The sequence below is a fragment of the Peromyscus leucopus genome, chromosome 3 (genome assembly GCF_004664715.2).
Source record: "Peromyscus leucopus breed LL Stock chromosome 3, UCI_PerLeu_2.1, whole genome shotgun sequence".
Taxonomy (NCBI): domain Eukaryota; kingdom Metazoa; phylum Chordata; class Mammalia; order Rodentia; family Cricetidae; genus Peromyscus; species Peromyscus leucopus.
Window position 1 is genome coordinate 146,962,304 of NC_051065.1, and position 22,262 is coordinate 146,984,565.

General features: G+C 38.8%; 1 protein-coding gene across 1 annotated transcript; it reads left to right on the top strand.

The window, feature by feature from the left end:
- Window positions 1–360: 360 nt before the first annotated feature.
- LOC114689123 (C-type lectin domain family 6 member A) lies at window positions 361–13,246 on the top strand. Its single transcript, XM_028863529.2, has 6 exons — window positions 361–532; window positions 942–1,031; window positions 2,266–2,367; window positions 5,431–5,582; window positions 9,701–9,816; window positions 12,618–13,246. The coding sequence occupies exons 1-6, from the start codon at window positions 508–510 to the stop codon at window positions 12,760–12,762; spliced, it is 630 nt and encodes a 209-aa protein (XP_028719362.1). The 5' UTR covers window positions 361–507; the 3' UTR covers window positions 12,763–13,246.
- Window positions 13,247–22,262: the final 9,016 nt, after the last annotated feature.

Consider the following 22,262-nt stretch of genomic DNA (forward strand, 5'->3'; position numbering starts at 1 on the left):
CAGCAGGAAACGGAAGGAAGCACGGCAGGAGCAAGGGGCATTCTGGGAACAATCCTCCTGGGGCTTTGCCTAGTCAGGGTTCATTTATTCATCATAGTGTTGTTATTCAGTGAACTGAACTCCCCAAGCTTCATTGCTGACTGCAGCTCCTCTGACATGGCCACTGACCATGAAGGAGCACTTATTTAAATCAGGCTTATAGATGAATTTATTTTGAGGTGGGAGAAATTTCCACATTAGGAACTGAACAAATGATGAGCATATTCTTGTCAGAGTTTTCAGGAACAATTTTAGGCATGTTTCTCAATTTCCTCTTTCCCATGTCTTTAAATCATTGGAAACAGTTCAGACTGTGACTTCTTCTTTGTGTATCAAGTGTTTGCCATCTCTGTGCCATTTAGCTCAGAGTGTGTAGAGGTTGACTCTGAGCTTTGGCCAGCTCTCTGAGTCATATCTCTGTGAGACAGACATAAGAAGTCCTAGACCTTCTGAACATAGACTTAAACAATGGAGAGACAGTTCCAAAGTAGAGGTGAGCATTCCTGTCTCAGTTTCAGAGAAGACAGTGGAAGTTTGTGAAGTGATGAGTAGTCACCTGGGGTAAAGAGGCAGACAATGGGCAGGCTGAGGTGACAGAATGAACCAAGACAGCAAGAAACCTAATATAGAAAGGGGATGTAAAATACAGGACCTCAGTGGAAGAAAGTGATACTTAAGAAAGTATAAGGACATGAGAATTGCAGGTGCCTGATGGTGAAAATTTTCTGTGTGTGTATGTGTGTGTGTGTGCGCGCGCGCGCGTGCCTCAGAGCTGACTTGGTCATTTATTTTGGGGCTTTGACAGATTTTTCCTGATCTAGGTTTATAATTATTCTGAGCATTTTGTGGGGTTTTCATCGCTCTAACCTTCTTGGTCGAGTGCATTGCTTGCTGTCTGACAGGGAAGGAACCCTGCTGGTCTCTGAGACTCTGGACAGTTGCTGTGGTTTCCATTCTCCTCCTCAGCACCTGTTTCATCGCAAGCTGTGTGGGTAAGTTCTTCACTGGGATGGTGTCTCTTTGGGCACTTTCTTGTTTCTGTTCTGCAGAGACTCCCAGGGGCTGGATGTTCTCCCATTAACTGATCAAACTTTACATGCAACACCATGTTTTCCTTGATTTCTCTTCCTTATTTTTTTCTTTCCATCTTTTGACCACTGAGACTCCTAAGGTCCCTTCACCTGGCTTTGTTAGCACATGTTATTTACACCCATCATCCATGACAGTGCCTTCCAGCATTGGGCTCCCCAGCAATCACATTCTCCGGTCACAACATCTCTGTATTGAGAGTGCAACTCCAATGGATTTTATAATGTCAGCAGTTTAGTCTTTGATTCATATGGGATTTTTTTTCTCAATGTGAGTGGGGAAAGCAGCCAAATTAGATGGTGAAGATTGAAGAAATAAAATATTTCTTTCCTGTTTCGTTTGCACCCAAAGCCATATCTGAAGTCTGTTGTGTGAGAAGTTTTGATGACGTTCTTTGCAGTCTGCACTCTGCTTCTCTGTTTGCTGTGAAGATGACTCCAGCAGCTACTGCACGGTCCGGGAGGGAGTGGGAGTGCTCCATGTCTGCAGTCTGCTCTAGGACGAGGAGACAAGCATTCCATTCTCGCCAAAGCAGGATCTGCTCTAATCGGCACTGTCAAGTCCAAGAGGCAGGCTGTGGTGGTTAAAGATAGTTATCTTATTGGTCAAGAAGAAACAGAGGTTCAGGACCCAAAGCACAAACTAGAAAGATAGAAACATTTGCTTAAAATATTGAAGAAAGTCTGTTTTGTTAACATTGTTTAGTGGACACACTCATGAACAAAGTGATAACTTTTAAAAATTAAATTTTGTTTATTGAAAATTTTGTACTTATATACTTATATAATGTATCTTGATCATATTCACCTCACTTTACAGTCTCTAGGTGTTTAAAGTATGTCTACCTGCTGAGGAATGGTTAGGATACGTTAACATACCCTGTGGTCTTGCCTCAAAGCTGTTCAAACAAAGGGGACCAGACATTGATAAACTCAGTTAACTACACAGGACTTGTGGCTGTTCCCTGATGCAGGGACTTGTGATTAATTGATACAGAAGATGGAATTTCTGTTCCAGAAAATAAAGCTGATGTTATAGTAGGGGAGGCAGAGCGGAGGTGCACCGGCCTGGTCCAGGTAGAGCACATGAGGCTCCAGGACTGACTATGTGGGTACTTATCCCCTTCTCTCTTCACAGTGACTTACCAGTTTGCGGTGGACAAACCCAACACAAGACTGTCCGAACTTCATGCATACCATTCCAGTCTCACCTGCTTCAGTGAGGGGACGAGAGTGTCAGGTGAAGATCCACGATATTGAGAGAGAGAGAGAGAGAGAGAGAGAGAGAGAGAGAGAGAGAGAGAGAGAGAACTACTAGGGTTAGCTTAAGATTTATTTCTTATAGTGTGTGTGTGTGTGTGTGTGTGTGTGTGTGTGTGTGTGTGTGTGTGATGTTTCAACATGGATACTATTAAGATTTCTCTAAACTTAGATATTCAGTTCAGGTTCTGGATACATCCAGAAAACAATTCAATTCAATTCCCAGGCACCTTGATTTTTGTGAAACATCATTAACACACACACAGAGAGAGAGAAGAGAGAGAGAGAGAGAGAGAGAGAGAGAGAGAGAGAGAGAGAGAGAGAGAAAGTTTTTCAGGTAAACTTTGGAAGTTATTCAAAACTATTCCCATGTGTTTTACATTCAATGTCTAAAATGCTTTTTGATATTTAAGTCTCTTAGTTAATACTATTCATCCCCATTCCAAGCACCAGCTTCATTGCTGGGATAATTGTCTCAGGCTGAACCTACCCTTGTCCAAAACATACAAATAGCAAATTCATCCATGGAGAGTTGGGAGTCAAATTGAGTATCATATCTGCCTCACCTGTGTGTAATGATGGACGCTAAAGACAGTCATGTGCTTGTCTATAGTTTTCCTTATGAACTCAATCTTTACACATAAAAGAAACACCATCTAGATAGATGTCAGGGTCCTGTCTCTAGAACTGTTTTACTCACCACGCCACCTTAGTGCAGAGCAAAAGCCTCTCATAGGTCTAGGAAGTGCTGGGATTTTCTCTTTTAGTTGTTGGTTGGGATATGTTGCATAGCGATGCAAAACTGTTGCCAGCTTGCCCTGGCCATGCTTTTCTTAGCATTTTGGGGTTCTTTGGGTCACATGACTGCTGAGCTGATTCATTCCTGAGGAAAACAACTCCAGTAGGATAATCTTTCTCCTACTTTTTGGATACACTTATACAATAATAGCTCATATATCTGAGACAGCCCTTCACATATAGCCCAGGAAGGGCTGGACTCCTTAGCCAGCCCAAACTAGCTCATACTCACCATCCTCCTGGTTCTGCCTCCTGAGTGCAGGGATTGCAGATGTTCAGGACCATTCCAGGCTACAAGTGCAGTTCTAAGGAATGACTTCCTGGAAAGGAGAAATGGGCACTTTGCCTTTAGAAGGCTCTGAAATGAGGCAGAAGTGGGTTTTAATGAAAAACTTCATATCCATCCATAAACACATCCCCTAAGCACATCTACCTTAAAATTGTGGCCAAGCAGGCTGTTTGGTATAATCCATTCTATTTGTAGATAAGTTTATGTGATGGAACTATTTTATATAATACCATATCAGAAAATAAAGCAGACATTTTGACAATGCTCTTTTGAATTAATACTTTCAGCAGAAATGTTTTTATTTTTCATTCATGGTGGTGTGTGCCTGTAATCCCAGCACTTGGGAGGCAGAGGCAGGGAACTTTCTATAGTTCTGAATTCAGTCTGGTCCACCCAGAGAGTTCCAGGGCTACATAGTGAGATTCTGTCTCAAAATAATTACCTGGGTGGAGTAGCCTGGGCTGGTAACTGTGGTCTCTTAAGAGTTTGTAGAAAATCCATTCAGGCCCTTCTGGCTTTTGAAATCTTCATTGAGAAGTCAGGTGTTATTCTAATAGGTCTGCCTTTATATGTTACTTTGTATTTTTCCCCTGAGCTTTTAATATTCTTTCTTTGTTCCATATGTTTAGTGTTTTGATTACTATGTATTGTGGGGAGTATTTTTTCTGATCCAGTCTGTTTGGTGTTCTGCTTCTTGTATCTTGACAGGCAGGTCCTTCTTTAGGTTGGAGACATTTTCTTCTGTGATTTTTGCTAAAAATATTTTTTGTGCCTTTGACCAGGGTTTCTTTTACATAGGATTCCAGATTCCAGATTTCCTAGATGTTTTGTGCCTGGAATTTTTTTTTTTTTTTTTTTTTTTTTTTTTTTTTTTTTTTTTTTTTAGATTTAATGTTTTCTTTGACTGCCATGTCCATTTTTTCTACCTCATCTTCAGTGTCTGAGATTCTCTCCTTCATGTGCTCTGATGTTGAGGCTTATTTCTGAGGTTTTGTTTGACTTCCTGAATTGCAAATTTCCAGTTGTATCTCTGGGCTTTACTTAGTAATTCTATTACTACTTTAATGTCGTGTATTGTTTTTGTTATTTTATTCCACCGTGTGTGTTTTCACAGACTTTGAACTCAGTGGTAGATTTTTTTTTCTCATATTGCTTTATTTGGGCATTTAAAAATCTGATTGGTCTTTTGCTTATATATTATGGCTTCCAATTTTGTGTTTTTTATGGGATTTCTCTCTGTGTCAGTTGTGTCTGTGTGTCTTTCTCTCTCTCTCTCTCTGTGTGTGTGTGTGTGTGTGTGTGTCTTTCTTGTGCTTTTCTTCTATTTTCAATTCTGTCCTTTAAGGAAAAAATTGCATGTTTATTTTCTAAAGAATGAGAGAAGGAAGGTGTGGAGTTGGGTAGGTAGGGAGGTTCTGGGAAGAGATGGGGAGAAGAAACCATGATCAGAATATATTGTGTGAAAAATTATTTTCAGTTAAAAAATGCAAGTACAGAATAAAATTAGCTCATAAAGACTACAAAAATGTCCACTTTGGCCACAGTTAAATAATTGGAAAATAAATCTTATCTTCTCCAGTTCATTCCTACTCAGTGAGTGCTGAGAAGTTTGGATGCTTGAGTTGGAGCATCAGCTTATACTCTGCTTTCTTAATAATTAATAAATGATAGTTAAGGTTCTTGAATGTTTGATACTTGGTAAAAAAAAAATTAATAAGAAGTAACATTTGTGAAACAATTTTCCTGAGTTAAGTACTGTTTAAAATGCTTCAGAGATATTATGTGATTAAACAACCCGTGAGGTCAGCGCTGCCCAAAGAACAGTAAATGCTATAATTATAATGAGTAAGCAATTCCGGCTAGCAGCCTCAAATCCTTGGAGTTGTATATAACATGTCTCCTTAATCTTATTTGTCTCACCTTGTGGTCACACTTCTCATTCCATTTGTGTCACAGAAAAAATGTGGGGATGTTGCCCAAGTCACTGGAAGTCCTTTGGCTCCAGCTGCTACCTCATTTCTACCAATGAGAACATCTGGAGCATCAGTGAGCAGAAATGCATTGAGATGGGGGCTCATTTGGTGGTGATCAACACTGAAGCCGAGCAGGTAGCTCTTTCTCATTTTTCAAGCCTTTTAGTTGTAGGAAGATGTAGCCAAATTTACTAAACTTGATCATTTTTAATTTATCATTAATTAACTAATTAATTAATTTTTCCCAGCCTGACTATAGTTTCCCCTCCCTTCGTCCTCTCCTCCCAGCCCCTCCCTACCATCTTCCCTCTTCACCCCCATCTACCCCTTCTCTTTTCTCTTCAGAAAAGGGCAGGCCTCCCATGTATATCAGCCAACCATGGCAATCAAGTTGCAGTAAGACTAGGCACACCCTCTCCTATTAAGGCTGGACAAGGCAATCCAGCAGGAGGAAAGGGTCCCAAAAGCAGGTAACAGAGCTAGAGACAGCCTGCTGCCACTGTTAGGAGTTACACAAGAAGACCAAGCTACACAACTGTAGCACATGTGCAGAGGGAACGGTTAGTAGTGATTAGTATGTTCACTCCATTGTAGAAAATCCCCTAGATCTCCTTTGCCTTGCAAGATTAGAAGTCCTTGAACAAAGACTGCTCACTTCCCAATCCATAAGACTCTGGCAATCACTCCTTTACTTCCTGTTTTTATGCTTTTGATTATTTTAGATTCTTTATGTTAGTGTATTATTATTGTGTACACCTGTATGTGTGTGTGTGTGTGTGTTTGTCTAGCTTATTTCATTTGACATGGTATCCCCAAGGTTCATCCATATTGTAATATATGACAGAATTTTCTTCCATTTTAAGTCTGAATATTCCATTATACATATATTTTCTTTCTTTGTTTTATATGATTTTTCCCTGGGTATCTTAAGGTGTAACTGACAGAAAAAATGAATGTATTTCCAGTGTACAATGTGATTACTTGTCATATGTGTGCATTGTGAATGAACTGCTCAAACCCATTACATGTGGGTATGTATGTGTGTGGTGAGAACACTTAAAATACCACTTTCCCTCCACTCATTGAGTGATTCTCATATAGATTGTTCTCACTCTGTGGCTGTGGTTCTCATATAGATTGTTCCCACTCCATGGCTGTGGTTCTCATATAAATTGTTCCCACTCCATGGCTGTGGTTCTCATATAGACTGTTCCCACTCCATGGCTGTGGTTCTCATATAGATTGTTCCCACTCCATGGCTGTGGTTCTCATATAGATTGCTCCCACTCCATGGCTGTGGTTCTCATATAGACTGTTCCCACTCCATGACTGTTATGAATAGTGCAATGAATGTAGCTGTATAATATTTCCTTTAGATCCTGATTTTTTAAAAATTCTTCATTATTTCACAATTTCATTCATATATAATGTTCTTTGATCAAAACAAACTTCATCGTTTTCTCTTATTCCCTTCCTCTCCCACTGCACCCCCTCTTCCTTACAAATTTTCCTCTCTATCTTATTTTTGTGGGTGAGACTCATATTTCAATAGCATTGCCTGCATGAGCCTGAGTGTGCAACCACCTCTGAGAAATATGACTCCTTTTATACCAACAACTATAAACTGCCCATAGCTCCTCAGGGAGGGTTAGGGTCTTACTAGCCCTTCCCACACCCATGGTGGAACGTTGATGGCCCCAGTCTTGTGTGTATGTTTCTTGGGTAGCCACTGCTATTGTGAGTTTCAGCTCTCATATTCTTTTCTCTCTGTCATGTTCACTGAGCTTGGGGTGTTGTGATGTAGCTGTCCCATTGCAGAGCACTGATCATCACCCACTGTAAAGAGGAGATTTTCTGAAGCCTCTGTGGCCTTCCTGATTACTATCTTACAAGGAGGAACCTCAGACAAAACACTAGGATTTTTGTTTAATAATTTACAGAGCAGCTATGCCCATGGAGGTTAACTCCCTTCAAACTCCATTTTAAAATTGTACTTTTAATTGGCTTACACAACAGCAGGTTTCCACATGACTTTTTCACCCATCCTTAGTTTTGGTTAGCCCTCCCCATCTATGCATCTCCCTCATCGCCCACCACACTCTCACTCAAACCTTTAAGTTCCAGTATTTATCTACTTTCATACTCCCTTACTTCTGCTATTCCTCCTCCTTGAAGACATTCCCTCCCTTTCCCATCAATGGTCCCTTTCTAGTTTCCTGGACACTGCAGATATTCTAAATTAAATACACAAATCTTAAAAATCCAAGATAAGATCTCCATAGAGATAGAACATTTGGCTTACCTATATTGCCTCACTAATTTTTTCCCACTCCATTAATTTACCTGCAAATTTTACAGTTTCATTTTCTTTACAATTCCATAATGTATATGTATCATATTTTTATTATCCACTTTCAGTTGATGGACATCTAGACCAATCCCATTTTCTAGCTACTATGCATAGAGCAGCAATGAACATGGATGAGTAAACACCTCTGTAATAGAGTCCTCTGGGTATGTGCCCAAGAGTAATATAGTTGAGTCACATGGCATTTATAGTTTCAATGTTTTGAGAAACCTCCACACTCCTCTCCATAGTGGCTGCACCAGTTTATACTTACACCACCGAAAATAAGTATTTCTCTTTCCCCATATCCTTGTCAGTATTTATTGTCATTTGTTTTCTTGATTACAGCTGCTCTGATTGGGGTGATTCTGAATCCCAAACTAGTTTTAATTTGCATTTCCCTGATGACTAGTGAAGCTGAACGCTTTTAATCTGTTAATTTTGTACATGAGTACACTGTATTTGTAGCATTTCTAACCTTTCCTGTTCCTTATTCCTTCTGTTAAACATCTTTTAATGTTTCTGTTGGTCATTTGTATATTTTTTGTGAAAATGTCAGCTCAATATTCCCCCCCCACACACACACACACTTTTCAATTTCTTCCACTTTTGTTGGTTTATAGGTATTCTTTATTTATTTTGGATATTAGTCCCTTATCAGGTATATGGCTTGCAAATGTCTTCTCCAGTACCATTGGTTGCTTTTTTATTTGCTGATTTTTTTTCTTTGTTGTGAAAAAGCTTTTTGGTTTGATGTATTCCTTTGTCTATTTTTGTTTTGTTATCTGTTCTTTTTGGTATCATGTCCCAGAATACATTGTTAATTCCAACGCAATGAGGCTGTTACCTTGGGTTTTCTTCCAAAGTTTACAGTTTTGCACCATTCATTAAGGTCTTTGAAGCACTTTGAATTGACTTTTGTCTGAAGTATGAGGGAAGGGACTATCTCCATTCTTTCCCCACAACATTCATTCCCAGCATATTTGTCAAATAGTCTGTCCTTTTCCCATCATGTGATCTTGGTACTTGGCCAGAGAGCATTTGACTACACATAGGAGTTTACTTACACACTCCAGGAAAAAGGAATCTCTCCACTCACTTGTGTGTTCTTTGATTTTCTCAGTCAATGTCTTCTAGTTTTCAGAATACATTGTTTTGCTTCCTGAGTAAGTTGGCTGTCCTCTAGGTTAAGCTTATTCTTAGATTTTTTTTTATTCTTTTTGATGCTTTTGGAAAGAGTTATTCTCTCACTTGCTTTTCAGATTGGTTTTGTTGTTGCTGTTGTTGTTGTTGTTGTTGTTGTTGTTGTTAGTGTGAAGAAATGGTGTTAATTTTTGTATGTTGATTTTGTATCCTGTAATTTTGCTGAATTTGCTAAAGACTCAAGAAAACCATTGATGTATCTCTAGAGTTCAAAGGCCTGAGAACCAGAGTCATCAGAAGGCTATTTCTACCTGAGCAGACAGTCAGGAAGCAAAGTAAGAGGAGCTCCTCTTAACGTTGCCTTGTGTTCTATTCAGGCTGTCAAATGTTTGGATAATGCCCACCCACTCAGCAAGCTAGCTTACTGAGATCACAGATCCCATGGAAACACATCACAAATAGACTCAGAGATGACATTTTAATCTGGGTGTCCCTTGGCCTTGCTAGGTAGAGACACAGAATCTAATATCATTTTAAAAGAGATTAAAATATAAAAATAATCTCATGAAATTAGGGATGATCCTTTTAACTGGTGAAGAATGAGTGATGAGGGTTCCTGGGCTAGGGCCTTCTGGCCTTGCAAGAGTGTTGGCATTTCGGGTTCCTGTGCTATTGTTTCAAATGGCCATCCTTTCACTTGTGTTTACTTCTACTTCATATGGCTGAGACATTCCCAGTCATTAACTCCCTTTCATCCATACAGAATTTCATCACCCAACAGCTGAATAGGTCACTTGCTTACTTCCTGGGGCTTTCTGACCCACAAGGTAATAACAAATGGCAATGGATCAATAATACTCCTTTCAGTCAAAACGTCAGGTGAGTGAAGTCCTAGGTTAATGAACCATTGGGACTATTTACATTGATAATTGACGGAAATTTTGCTAGCAGTGACTATTAATATTAATGATTATAACAGATTAAGTTCTCACTAAATGCATGAATAATCTAAAGTTTCATGAAGCTTCTCTTTTAGAAACCCGCTTTACATATGAAATATTGAATAATAACTTCAAGATCAATCAACCAATAAAATGAGAAACTGCATTTAACCCAATGTCTACCTAAAGATGATGTTCTCAGCCATTAGATTTTTTCTGCCTTTAAACACAAGTAGAAACTTAAATTAATTTATTGCTCTCTAGTAAATAAAATTTAAAATAACTGGATAAGAATCATGACAAATATATCAGAATAATTTCATAATACTTTTTGTTATTTTTAAATGAATTTATTGATATATTACCTTATTTTATCCTCATGCAATCCTGTGAGTAATTTTGAAACTTTTACTAAATTTGTTTCTATTTTTTATGATTTCCATTTTTATACATAAAAAATTTAAAATCAAAAGACATTAACTTTCTTGATCAGGGTCAAAGTGAATTAGAAGTATTAAATAAGTATTTTATTTATTTCTTTTTTTCCTCTTATTAAACATAGATTTTTTTTCTCACACAATATAATCTGATTATAGCTTCCCTTCCCTCCACTCCTCCAAGTTCCTCCACACATCCTCTCCCATCTGTGTCTACTCCCTTTCTGTCTCTCATTAGAAAAGAACAGGTTTCTAGGAGATAATATTCAAACATGACTAACGGTGGCTTAGAGTCCAGCTCTGCAAGGCCACCTCTGGGGTTCAGGTCAGAAGCCACAGCAAAGTGAAAGGAAGGTGGATCTTTCTACTCTGAGGGAATAACACACCTGTGCTCTTCCGGTCCTGTCACTTTACTGTCCTGCCTCAGTTCTAACTCTCTTGTCCTAACTGTCTAGAATTTCTTAGCTCTAATTCTCTGTCCCAATCCTAATTCCTATTCCAATTCTCTCTAGCTTCTTCTTCATCTAGCTTAAATGCACTTTTTCAGGAGGCCTGAAGCAATTACAAAGGTTACATCCCATTGGGTAAATGATAAGGGCAGAGCCATTTACCATGGCAACACAAAGTTTCAAGGTTTCAGGAGAACGACTGTGATAAGAGCCCAGTGGCACTGTGCCAGGTTAGATAAGCTTGAGGCATAGGTCCTTTATCAGCCAGACTTGGCAAGTGCAGACTTGGCATGTTTTTCTTAGGTGCTTTGTGTTGATAACCTTGGACCCTGTGCATCTGTAAAGTTTTGAGCTTATGATCTGTTTACAAAAGATTTTAGTTTATTTTGAACTTGCTCTGAGGTAAAAAATGAGCCACTTGTGTGCAGTTTGTCCTAGACTGAGGAGAAACTGCTGTTTTCCTGCACCAGTCTAAGTAAGGAACAAAGCAAGCTTTTAAGTGTCCACAGTCTTCATGGGACAGTAGATCTAGTTATGAAGCATATCCTAGCTGTTTTCCATATGTCAAAACCATACTACCCCATGAGAAGTCATCTTCCTGACCATCCATGGATATATGTGCCCAATAGATGGAATATATACATGAGATAAACACACCAGCAGTGGGAAAACACCCATAGCTGTTCTTAGGGAAGAAATGAAATGGCATATTAGAGAAATTACAGACAGGAGCAACTGGTTATTTATAGTCAGTAGCTCCATGGCCTTGCTAGGTACAGCTTTCCATCAAGAGAGTCTGGTGGTCGACCTGCTGAACACTAGTTGTCACCTGCTGTATACTCCCATGGTCTCTTGCTACCAGCAGCTCTCAGCACATATCAAAATAAAATATAATAAGATAAAATGAAACCATCACATTGAAGTTGGACAATCCAAGCCAACAGGAAAATAAAAGAACTCCAATAGAAGGCACAAGAATCAGAGACCTACTCCTTTACAGAGTTATAAATAAATCGCAGAAAAGTACTAGACTGAAAGCTGTAGTGTACATGCAGAGGACTTAGGGTAGACCCATGCAGGCCCTGTGCATGCTGCTTCAGAACTCTGTGAGTTCATATGAGTCTTGCTCATGTTGATCTAGAGAGCTTTGTTCTCCTGGTGTCCTTCTTCCCCTCTGTCTCCCCAATTCCTTCTGCCTTCTCTTTCATATTGGCTTCACTGAGCTCTGAGGGGAGGGATTTGATGGAGACATCTTGTTTAGAGCTGTGTGGTCCAAGGTCTCTCTCTGTGTAATGTCTTGCTGTGGGATTCTGTATCTGTTCTCATCTGAAGCCTTTCTGATGATGGCTGAGTAAAGTCCCAATCTATGAGTACAGTAGTAGAATATCATTAGGAGTCATTTTATTGTTACATATTTTTAAGACCACTAGTACTTGGTTTTTACCCTAGTTAAAAAATTATTTTAATTCAAAAAGTAAGGCCCATCCCCTACTTCTGACCCCTCCTATAGTCTTAAAAGGAGGCAGATAACTCACATTCAGAGTTAGGAGGCAGCCTTTATAAAGCCAAAGAAAGAACAACTTTTACTAACTTGTATCCTGACGAGAGATTTGTGAAGAAGAGAAAGGAAATTTTGGATTGCAGGGGAAAGGTCAAAGTTTACCACATTGGGGGAAAAATATATGTAAAGCTGCCCATATTTGGCATTTTAGAAGTGGGTTGCATGAGAAAGGGGAGAAAATGCTGGAATCTTCTCTCATCCTCAGCTCTGTTCCATTCAACCTTAAATGCCATCTTTCAAGCAACTGCTATGCACTCATGGAGTAGTTATTTCTGTCTTTTGTTTCCTGCAGGTTCTGGCACCCCCGTGAGCCCAATTTGCCTGAAGAACGATGCGCTTCAATTGTTTTCTGGCATCCTCTGAATTGGGGCTGGAATGATGTTTTCTGTGATAGTAAATATAATTCAATATGTGAAATGAAGAAGACTTACTTATGAGTGGCATTTTATTCATTCATACCCTGGAAGCCTTTTGGCATGTGCACATGACCATAGCCATTCTCTTTCTAGATGTTCCTTTTCACTGATGACAGAATGTGTCCTTCCTCTCTGTGATGGTTAGACTCTTGTCAACTAGACCCAAATAGAGTCACCTGGGAAGAGGGATCCCCAGCTAAGGAATTACCTCCATCAAACTGACTTGTCATCATGTCTGTGGGGCATTTTCTGGGTTAATGATTGTTGTAAGAGGGTCCAATGGGTACTGGGTAGGTGGTCATGGGTTGTGTAAGAAAGCAAGCTGAGAAAGGCATGGCGAGCAAGCCAGTAAGCATCCTCCCTCAATCTCTGCACCAGGTTCCTGCCCTAGGTTCTTGCTCTGGCTTCTTTCTATGATGAACTGTTGTTACTTTGCTGTGGGATGGTCTGTATGTCAAATTGCTCTGATTGGTCAATAAATAAAACACTGAATGGCCAGTGGCCAGGCAGGAAGTAGGTGGGACAAGGAGAGAGGAGAATTCTGGGAAGCGGAAGGCTGAGGCACAGAGACACTGCCAGCCGCCGCCATGATAAGAAGCATGTGAAGACACCGGTAAGCCACAAGCCACGTGGCAAGGTATAGATTTATGGAAATGGATTAATCTAAGCTATAAGAACAGTTAGCAAGAAGCCTGCCACGGCCATACAGTTTGTAAGCAATATAAGTCTCTGTGTTTACTTGGTTGGGTCTGAGCAACTGTGGGACTGGCAGGTGACAAAGATTTGTCCTGACTGTGGGCAAGGCAGGAAAACTCTAGCTACATTACTTGAAAATATAAGATAAAACGAACCATTTCCTCCAAGTTGTTCTGGTCAGTGCTGTTGTTATTGGTTTTTGTTTTTCATAACAACAGAGAAGCAAACTAGGATTACCCCCTTGTCCTGTTCTTTCATTTACGATTCATGGTTTTTCTCTCTTCTTCATACTTCCTCAAACATTCCTCTTCCCAGATTGTACTCTTTGGGCTGTTAGATTTGCAATACAGTATTGTTTGAAATCCACTTCATCTTCAGAATGTCATAGAAAAGTCCCCTGGTGAAGGTTGTCACTATGGCTAGAACCACAACCATCCAGGGATCTGACAAGAGCTCAAATCTGCTTTCTCCATGGCCTTACTCTCATGGCTGGTATATCGGTACTGATTATTGCCAGTCAGTCCTTCACATAGGGAAGTTTCCGAAAGGTGACCGGCATGTGCTCAAGTGTGGGAGCCACCTTCCCCTTGAGAAAGTGATGCAAAAAAAAAAAAAAAAATCAAAAGCTGCAGTTTTTAATGAGGCAGTTTTCAGAACTTACACACAACTGAATAAGATAATACACCAAAGTGTGAATAATGGAAAGAGAGAATCATTTGGGGACCCTCTTGGAGCCTGGTCATCTCCCCCCACCCTTAAAAATCAAAACAGGTATAACAAGAAGTGTGGTGGTATTGTTTTCCCCAGAATATTGTGCACCCTAATAAACGTATCTGGGGTCAGATAACAGAACAACCACTAGATACAGAGGCCAGAAAATGGTGGCACACACACCTTTAATCCTAGCAATCCAGAGGCAGAAATACATCTGGATCTCTGTGAGTTCAAGGCCACATTGGAAACAGCCAGGCATGGTGACACACACCTTTAATCCCAGAAAGTGAGCCTTTAATCCCAGGGAGTGATGGCAGAAAGCAGAAAGGTATATAAGGCTTGAAGACCAGAAACTAGAAGCTTTTAGCCTGGTTAAGCTTTCAGGCTTTCGAGAAGCAGTTCAGCTGAGATCCATTTGGATAAGGACTCAGAGGCTTCCAATCTGAAGAAACAGGATCAGCTGAGGAATTGGCAAGGTGAGGTGACTGTGGCATGTTCTGCTTCTCTGATCTTTCAGCATTCACCCCAATACCTGGCTCCAGATTTGTTTTTATTAATAAGACCATTTAAGAGTCATGCTACAAAAAGGAATAGAATTTAAAGTTCTTTGCTACAACAATAGACTTCAATTTATCAAAATATGAGGAGAAAGTATTTCAAACACTTATCAATAACAGTATTAGTACAAAGGATACATAAACAACTGTCACAATGAATTAGAAAAAGACAAAATGAATAAAATATTTGAACAAACAAACCATAGAGGTATTAATGCATACATTCAGTGCTGGTGGTCATGTCAGAGGAGCAGCAGATGGCAACTGACTTCAGGGGATCGGCCCACCAGGAAACAAAACCGTGAGGGGTGAATTCAGATAGGCAAAGCCCCTAGAGCCTCAGCCGCAGAATATTTCTTGCAACTGCTGTGCTTTTGCATGTTTTCTGCTGCCATTTTTCTCTGGTATCTGGCACGGTGTGAATGGGCATGGGGAGATCCCACTGCCCTTAATGCAGTATGATCATCTTTTGCAAATATCCTGTTCTACTGGGCATTTTTACCTGTGGATTATTATGAAGATGATTTCCCCTAAGCTGTTCTGTTTAACTGAAGCAATGATATTATACAATGATAGTTTTAGTTTAAATAGCATTTTGATGATTGAGGGGTTTTAATAAACATAGTAAGGGATTATGATAGAGGTCAGTTTAGTGGAAAAATTAACATAGGTAAAGGTAGGGTATAGTGTTGCCCTTGCCTGTGATAAAGCAGAGGCTGCAGAGAATAAAAAATAAAACAAGGAAGTTTTACTCAGCTAAAACACATGAGTTTCTTTTGAGGAGCTTGTAGCTGAAGTTTTCCCCAGTTCTGCCTGACTCACAGTTAGGACAAATCTCTCTCACCTGCCAGTCCCACAGCTGCTTAGACCCAACCAAGTAAACACACAGAGACTTATATTGCTTACAAACTGTATGGCCGTGGTAGGGTTCTTGCTAACTGTTCTTATATCTTAAATTAACCTATATCTATTAGTCATAAGTTGCCACGTGGCTCGTGGCTTACCGGTACCTTACATCTCGCTTGTCATGGCGGCAGCTGGCAGCGTCTCCCTGCCTCAGCCTTCCACTTCCCAGACTTCTCTCTGCTTGTTCCACCTATACTTCCTGCCTGGCTACTGGCCAATCAGCATTTTATTTACACAGAGTGATATCCATGACCCGCTGTCTCTTGTCTGTTTTTTGATCCACAGCCCCTCACTCTGACATGGTGAACGGGTGGTGTTAATGCAGGCGTTATCGCTACAGGAGCTGTATAGACTGTGGCTTCGGTTAATGATTAAGAAAAACAATTGCATCCCAGTAGCCCAGCTAGCTTAAATTCTTTTAATCTTAATGTTGAGAGACGTGTTCACAGGTTTTAGAGTGTACCATAACTGAAACAAAGCTTTGAAAATAACTTAAGGTTAGACTAAGATGTTTTTGTCAAATGGCTTTGAGGTGCAAAATCCAAGAAGACAATCTAAAGTTCACAAGGACACGTAGCTGAGTGAAAGATTCATTAAGGTCAAGGATCAAAAACAAAACAGCCAATTATTATTCATTGAAGCACCTTTCTTGCTGGGATTGGTTGGTGATCAAAGATGAGAGAAAGAGAAAGAGAAAAGAGAAAGCCGAGAGGTCAGAGCTCAGAGATAAAATCTTACCTCCTTCAGTGGTCCTAACTTCCCCGCGAGAGAGAGCTACTTCCTGTTTGTCTGTGTTTAAATAGTCTTTCGGTTCTGCCTTCTCATTGGTTCTAAACCCAACCACATGACTGCCTCATCACTGCCTGTAAGTACCGCCCTCCAGGTCTTAAAGGCATATGTCTCCAATACTGGCTGTATCCCTGAACACACAGAAATCTACCTAGCTCTTCTAACCACCACGCTCTTGCTATGGCTCTAATAGCTCTGACCCCAGGGCAACTTTATTAACATAAAATTAAAATTACATTTCAGTACAAATAAAATATCACCATATTTCCCCTTTTCTATTTTAATAAAAAGAAAAAAGGCAAAAGGTTATAACTAACAAAAGAAAAACTATATACAAAAGTACAATAACTATATACAATATATACAAGTAACAAATACCTAAACGATGTCTAGTCCATTTGTATTTGACAAATCAGAGAAAATAATTACCTTATCTATCCTATTTTAGTAAGTCCAAAATGTATCTAATTCACTTTTTATCCTAATTAATCTTCAACTATAACTAACTAATCTTCAACTCCCTCAGAGACCCAAGAAGGAAATAATATTAGCTAACAAAAATAAAAACAGGAAGTGCACAAAAGCAACTTCCAAAAATTTTTTGAGTTGACAGAAACAGCCAGCTATCTGGACAGTCACTTGAGGTTTCTCCGCAGTGTTGGGGCATCATCTTCAGCCTATAGGCTTACCGTATCTGACAGACTCATTTGTGAAGTAGGTTGTACACAAGGACAACAATTCAACCTCACATTGGGTGAGAGCAGTCCATGTGCCAGAAACACCTGAATTCCACTAGTGTCATGTCATGATTCAGGATTTTTAATTCTGGAAATTGTTGATGGTTTTTGAATTCAGCTGTCCATTCTTCTTGGCTGTGTATATATGGCTTCATCTCAGCATCCCCTTCTTCTCCACATCCCTCTATTAAATGCCAGTCTACTATTGAGAGGCGTGAGCTTTCAGTTGCTGTTCCATTGCACAACAGAAGCCATCGGCCCACTGCCTGTTCAGCTGTCTTCGAAGAAAAGGACACTGTACCTTTTCCAGATTGTGAAGGCCACTTCAGGGATGGTGCCATATTGTCCTGGCCTCAGAAGATGCCTTCTGATAAAGCCATAACCACACTTGTTTTGCAGGAATCGGTAGTCCTTTGTTTCGTGTTCTGTCTGTCCATTTTTTCCTGTTGATTCGAGGATACTTTGTTGTCCAGTGGCTAACTTTTGCCACAATGAAAATTAACTCCATATGCAGTTTCTTCAATGCCCATATTTTCTCTGAAGTAGATTGGTACTGCCAGGAGCTGACATGTCTCAAAAAAGAAAAATTTCTAAGTTATTAAAACATTTTAAATGCCATATTCTGTAGATCTCTGAAGGGTTTGAAGATGACCTGTCTAAAACATCTCTGCTCAATTTTTAAAACATATCTAATATGACTACAATTTCTATTGTAATGTCTATAACTACTAACTTTCATTTCTTTATATCCTAATAGTTGGTAATAATGTAAAGTATTTAAAACTAGTAATTATCTTTTTCTTTTCTTTTCTTTCTTTCTTTCTTTTTTTTAAAACAAGAACCTTAAATCTAATCTCCTTTGCTTAGCCTTTATCCTAACCCTTGACAACAACTTGTAACCTACCCCCCTAAACAATGAAAATTATCCCAGACCCAAAACCCATTAAAAGAACCAAAAAACCACCCGCCCCACACCACTTCTTTGGGAATGTGGGCGTCATATTCTTAAAATTGCTTCCTGCTGGGTATGGGCGAAGTTATCTTTATCCTGAAAGAAAAATTTTAGGTTAATTGTCAAATTCTAGGAAAGGTAACTATATCCTTCATTATTATCCAGTCTGTGCATAATGCCAAAGTTCAGGGTTTATCTCAAGTCCTTATTCAAGTAGTCTTTGAGACTGGATTATCTCAGCTAGTCATCTCAAAATTGCTCTGAGCACCTCGTAGTTCAAAGCTGATCTATAGATGATGTTTGTCAGTTCAGTGATATTATTATTGTCCACGTGGAATTGTTGTTGTTGTGTTTGTTGTTGTGGGGCCCCATCTTCTTCCTGGAGATTTCAGTTGATGTTAGGCCTGGCCATGATTTCCTGCAGAAAACTGATAAGAGACTCGAACACAAAGACATATATATGCAGCTAATTGAAGCCTTTTTTCTAGAATTAGTTAGTACTCTATATGACCATTCATATCTTAACAAAGTTTAAAATATATATATATATATCAATCTTGTAAATTTTGATATAAAATTTATACTTTAAGAAAAGTTTAAAAAAATCAGAATAGAATCAAAGAGTTGAGATTAGTAATAGAATAGTCCCTTAATTAATTTTGCTTTTGTCCTGTCCCATAGCAGAAAATGGCTCTTTTTCTGACATGATACAGGGAGTTTGTATTTTCCTTTAACAACATGCTTGAGTTTAAAGAAGGAAAGAGCCATTCTCCAACTCCAAAGTCAGCTTTAAATTTTAATTGAACTGGGACTATTAGAAGACCAATAGTGTTAAATCTTTAGAGAAAAGCAGAAACAAACATTTAAGAAGACATAAAATTTTTTAGATAATATATACCCATACGCCATTTCACTCTGTTTCCTGGGATAGATGATTTGTCCCTTTTCTTCAGTTGTCTCATTTGTCTTGTGTTCTTCAGATTCCTTAACCTTCATCCTCCTAGAAGACAAAAACAAAAACCTTTCCCCAAGACTAATTTTGGGATGTTCCTTTTTGGCAAGTTATTATCTGATTAAATGAAAAGACGTGTTACTGGTACAAGTTAGTTTAAATTGGATGTTCATGCTGGTTGATGAACTATCATCTCCTCTAATTAAGAGGTTTCTCTTGTTCAAATCGAACCTTTATCAATTTTGATGGTACCCACAGCTTATCTTCTCCTGTAGAAACAAAAGCAAAACCTCGTCCCCAATGTAATACATACCCTGGTTTCCATTCTGAGGTCAGCACATCCTTAAAGTATATAGGCTGATTTAATTCTGTAGTTTTTTCTATTACCCAATGTCTCTCTGCAGCTGTTGTTCCTTTCTCATTGGCATTCAGAAAATTCAAAGTTAATAGAGCATTATGCAGTCTATTTCTGGGGGTTTTTGTTACCCATTTCTGTTTATTTAGCATGTCCTTTAGAGTTCTGTTTGATCTTTCTATAACTGCTTGACCTGTAGGATTATGTGGTATACCTGTAATATGCTTTATTTTGTAATAATCAAAAAACTGTTTCATTTTAACAGAGACATATGATGGAGCATTGTCAGTTTTGATTTGTGCAGGTATACCCATGATGGCCATAACTTCTAGCAAATGAGTGATTACAGAATCAGCTTTTTCAGAACTCAAAGCAGTTGCCCATTGAAATCCTGAATAAGTATCAATGGTGTGGTGTACATATTTCATTTTTCCAAATTCTGCAAAGTGAAACACGTCCATCTGCCAGATTTCATTCCTTTGAGTACCCTTTGGGTTACATCCTGCTGGTAATGGCGTTTGATTATAGAAGGAACAAGTAGGACATTTCTTTACTATTTCTTTGGCTTGTTGCCAGGTTATGGAAAAATCCTTTTTTAAACCTTTACTATTGACATGATGTTTTTTATAAAATTCTGAGGTGTCCAGCACATTTCCTATCAATAATTTATCAATCTCATCATTGCCTTGTGCTAAAGGGCCTGGCAGACCAGTATGAGATCGGATGTGAGTTATATATAAAGGATGACTCCTTTTCCTGATTGTATCTTGTAATTGAATAAATAGTGAAGTTAATTCTGAAGCATCAGGGATAAATTCTGCAGTCTCAATATGTAATACCACTCTTTCAGCATACTGAGAGTCAGTTACTATGTTGAGAGGTTCTGAAAAATCCATTAATACCAACAGAATAGCATACAATTCTGATTTTTGCACTGAATTATAAGGACTTTGTACCACTTTACTTAAATTTTCTGATTTGTAACCTGCCTTTCCTTGTTTATTGGCATCTGAATAAAATGTACGAACTCCAGATATGGGTTTTTGCCATACAATTCGAGGCAAGATCCAATCAGCTCTCTTTATAAAATCAATTCTGTTGCTTTTGGGATATTTGCTGTTAATTTCTCCCAAAAAATTACTGCAAGCTCTTTGCCAAGGTTCACTTTCTGTCCATAATTTTTCAATGTCCTCCTTAGTTAAAGGTACGACAATTTCTGCTGGGTCTATTCCTGCTAATTGACGAAGTCTCAATTTTCCTTTCCAAATCAAGTCAGAGATTTTTTCCCCATAAGTTTTTAATTTTTTATTTGGTTTATTTGGTAAAAATATCCATTCCAATATAATATCTTCCCTCTGCATTAATATTCCAGTAGGGAATGCCTAGAAGGTAAAATAACCAAAATGCAATCCAGCTTTGGATCAATATGATCCACGTGCCCTTCATGTACTTTCTTTTCTACCAAGGCCAATTCTTTCTCAGCTTCAGGTGATAATTCTCTTGGACTATTTAAGTCCTTGTCACCTTCTAAGGTTTTGAACAAATTAGTCAGTTCATCATTTTTTACCCCAACAATAGTTCGTAGATGAGAAATATCTCCAAATAATCTTTGAAAGTCATTAAGAGTCTGTAGTCTATCTCTCCTAATTTGCAACTTTTGGGGTCTAATTTTTTGTAGCTCTATTTTATATCCTAAACAATTAATAGAATCTCCTCTTTGTATTTTTTCAGGAGCAATTTGTAATCCCCAGCAAGGCAAAATTTTCTTTACTTCTTCAAACATTCTTTCTAAAGTAGCTGCATTTGAGTCAGCTAGTAAAATATCATCCATATAATGATAAATTATAGATTTAGGAAGTTTTTTACGTATCACTTCCAATGGCTGTTGTACAAAATATTGGCACAGAGTTGGGCTATTTAACATTCCCTGTGGGAGGACCCTCCATTGAAATCTTTTAACCGGTTGAGAATTATTATAAGTAGGCACTGTGAAAGCAAATCTTTCTTTGTCTTTTTCTTGTAAGGGTATTGAAAAGAAACAGTCTTTTAAATCAATAACTATGAGAGGCCATCCTTTTGGTAACAGAGTAGGCAAAGGCATCCCAGATTGTAGAGAGCCCATTGGCTGAATTACTTTGTTAATTGCTCTAAGGTCTGTTACCATTCTCCATTTACCAGATTTCTTTTTAATAACAAATACAGGAGAATTCCAAGGGCTGGTTGACTGTTCAATATGCTGAGCATTTAACTGTTCTTCTACCAGCTCTTCTAAAGCCTGGAGTTTCTCTGTTGTTAAAGGCCATTGCTGAACCCATACAAGCTTGTCTGTTAACCATTTTAAAGGTAGAGCTGTTGGTATTTTTGGAAGATTATCAGTTGTTGTGCCCTGTTCTTGTATAATATGGATGGCTGGTGACCACTCAAAATAATGCCTTCTAATATTTCTCTCAGAAACATGTGCTAATTTATGATTTGTTTCTGAGATTGGAGGGATTTTAATCTGAGTATTCCATTGTTGCAACAAGTCTTGACCCCACAGGTTCATAGTTATGTTAGCCACATATGGTTTTAATTTTCCTCTCTGTCCTTCTGGACCTATACATTCCAGCCATCTTGCACTCTGTTTCACCTGAGATAATGTCCCAATTCCTAACAGTTGAACGTTTACCTCCTGAAGAGGCCAAGCTGGATGCCAAAATTCTGGTGCAATTATGGTAACGTCCGCACCTGTGTCTACCAGACTAGACAACAAAACACCATTTATTTTTATCGTTAATTTTGGTCTTTGTTCATTAATAGAAGTTTGCCAAAAAATTTCTTTATGTTTTCTCCTGAATTTTCTATTCTCTCTGTTTCATCATCC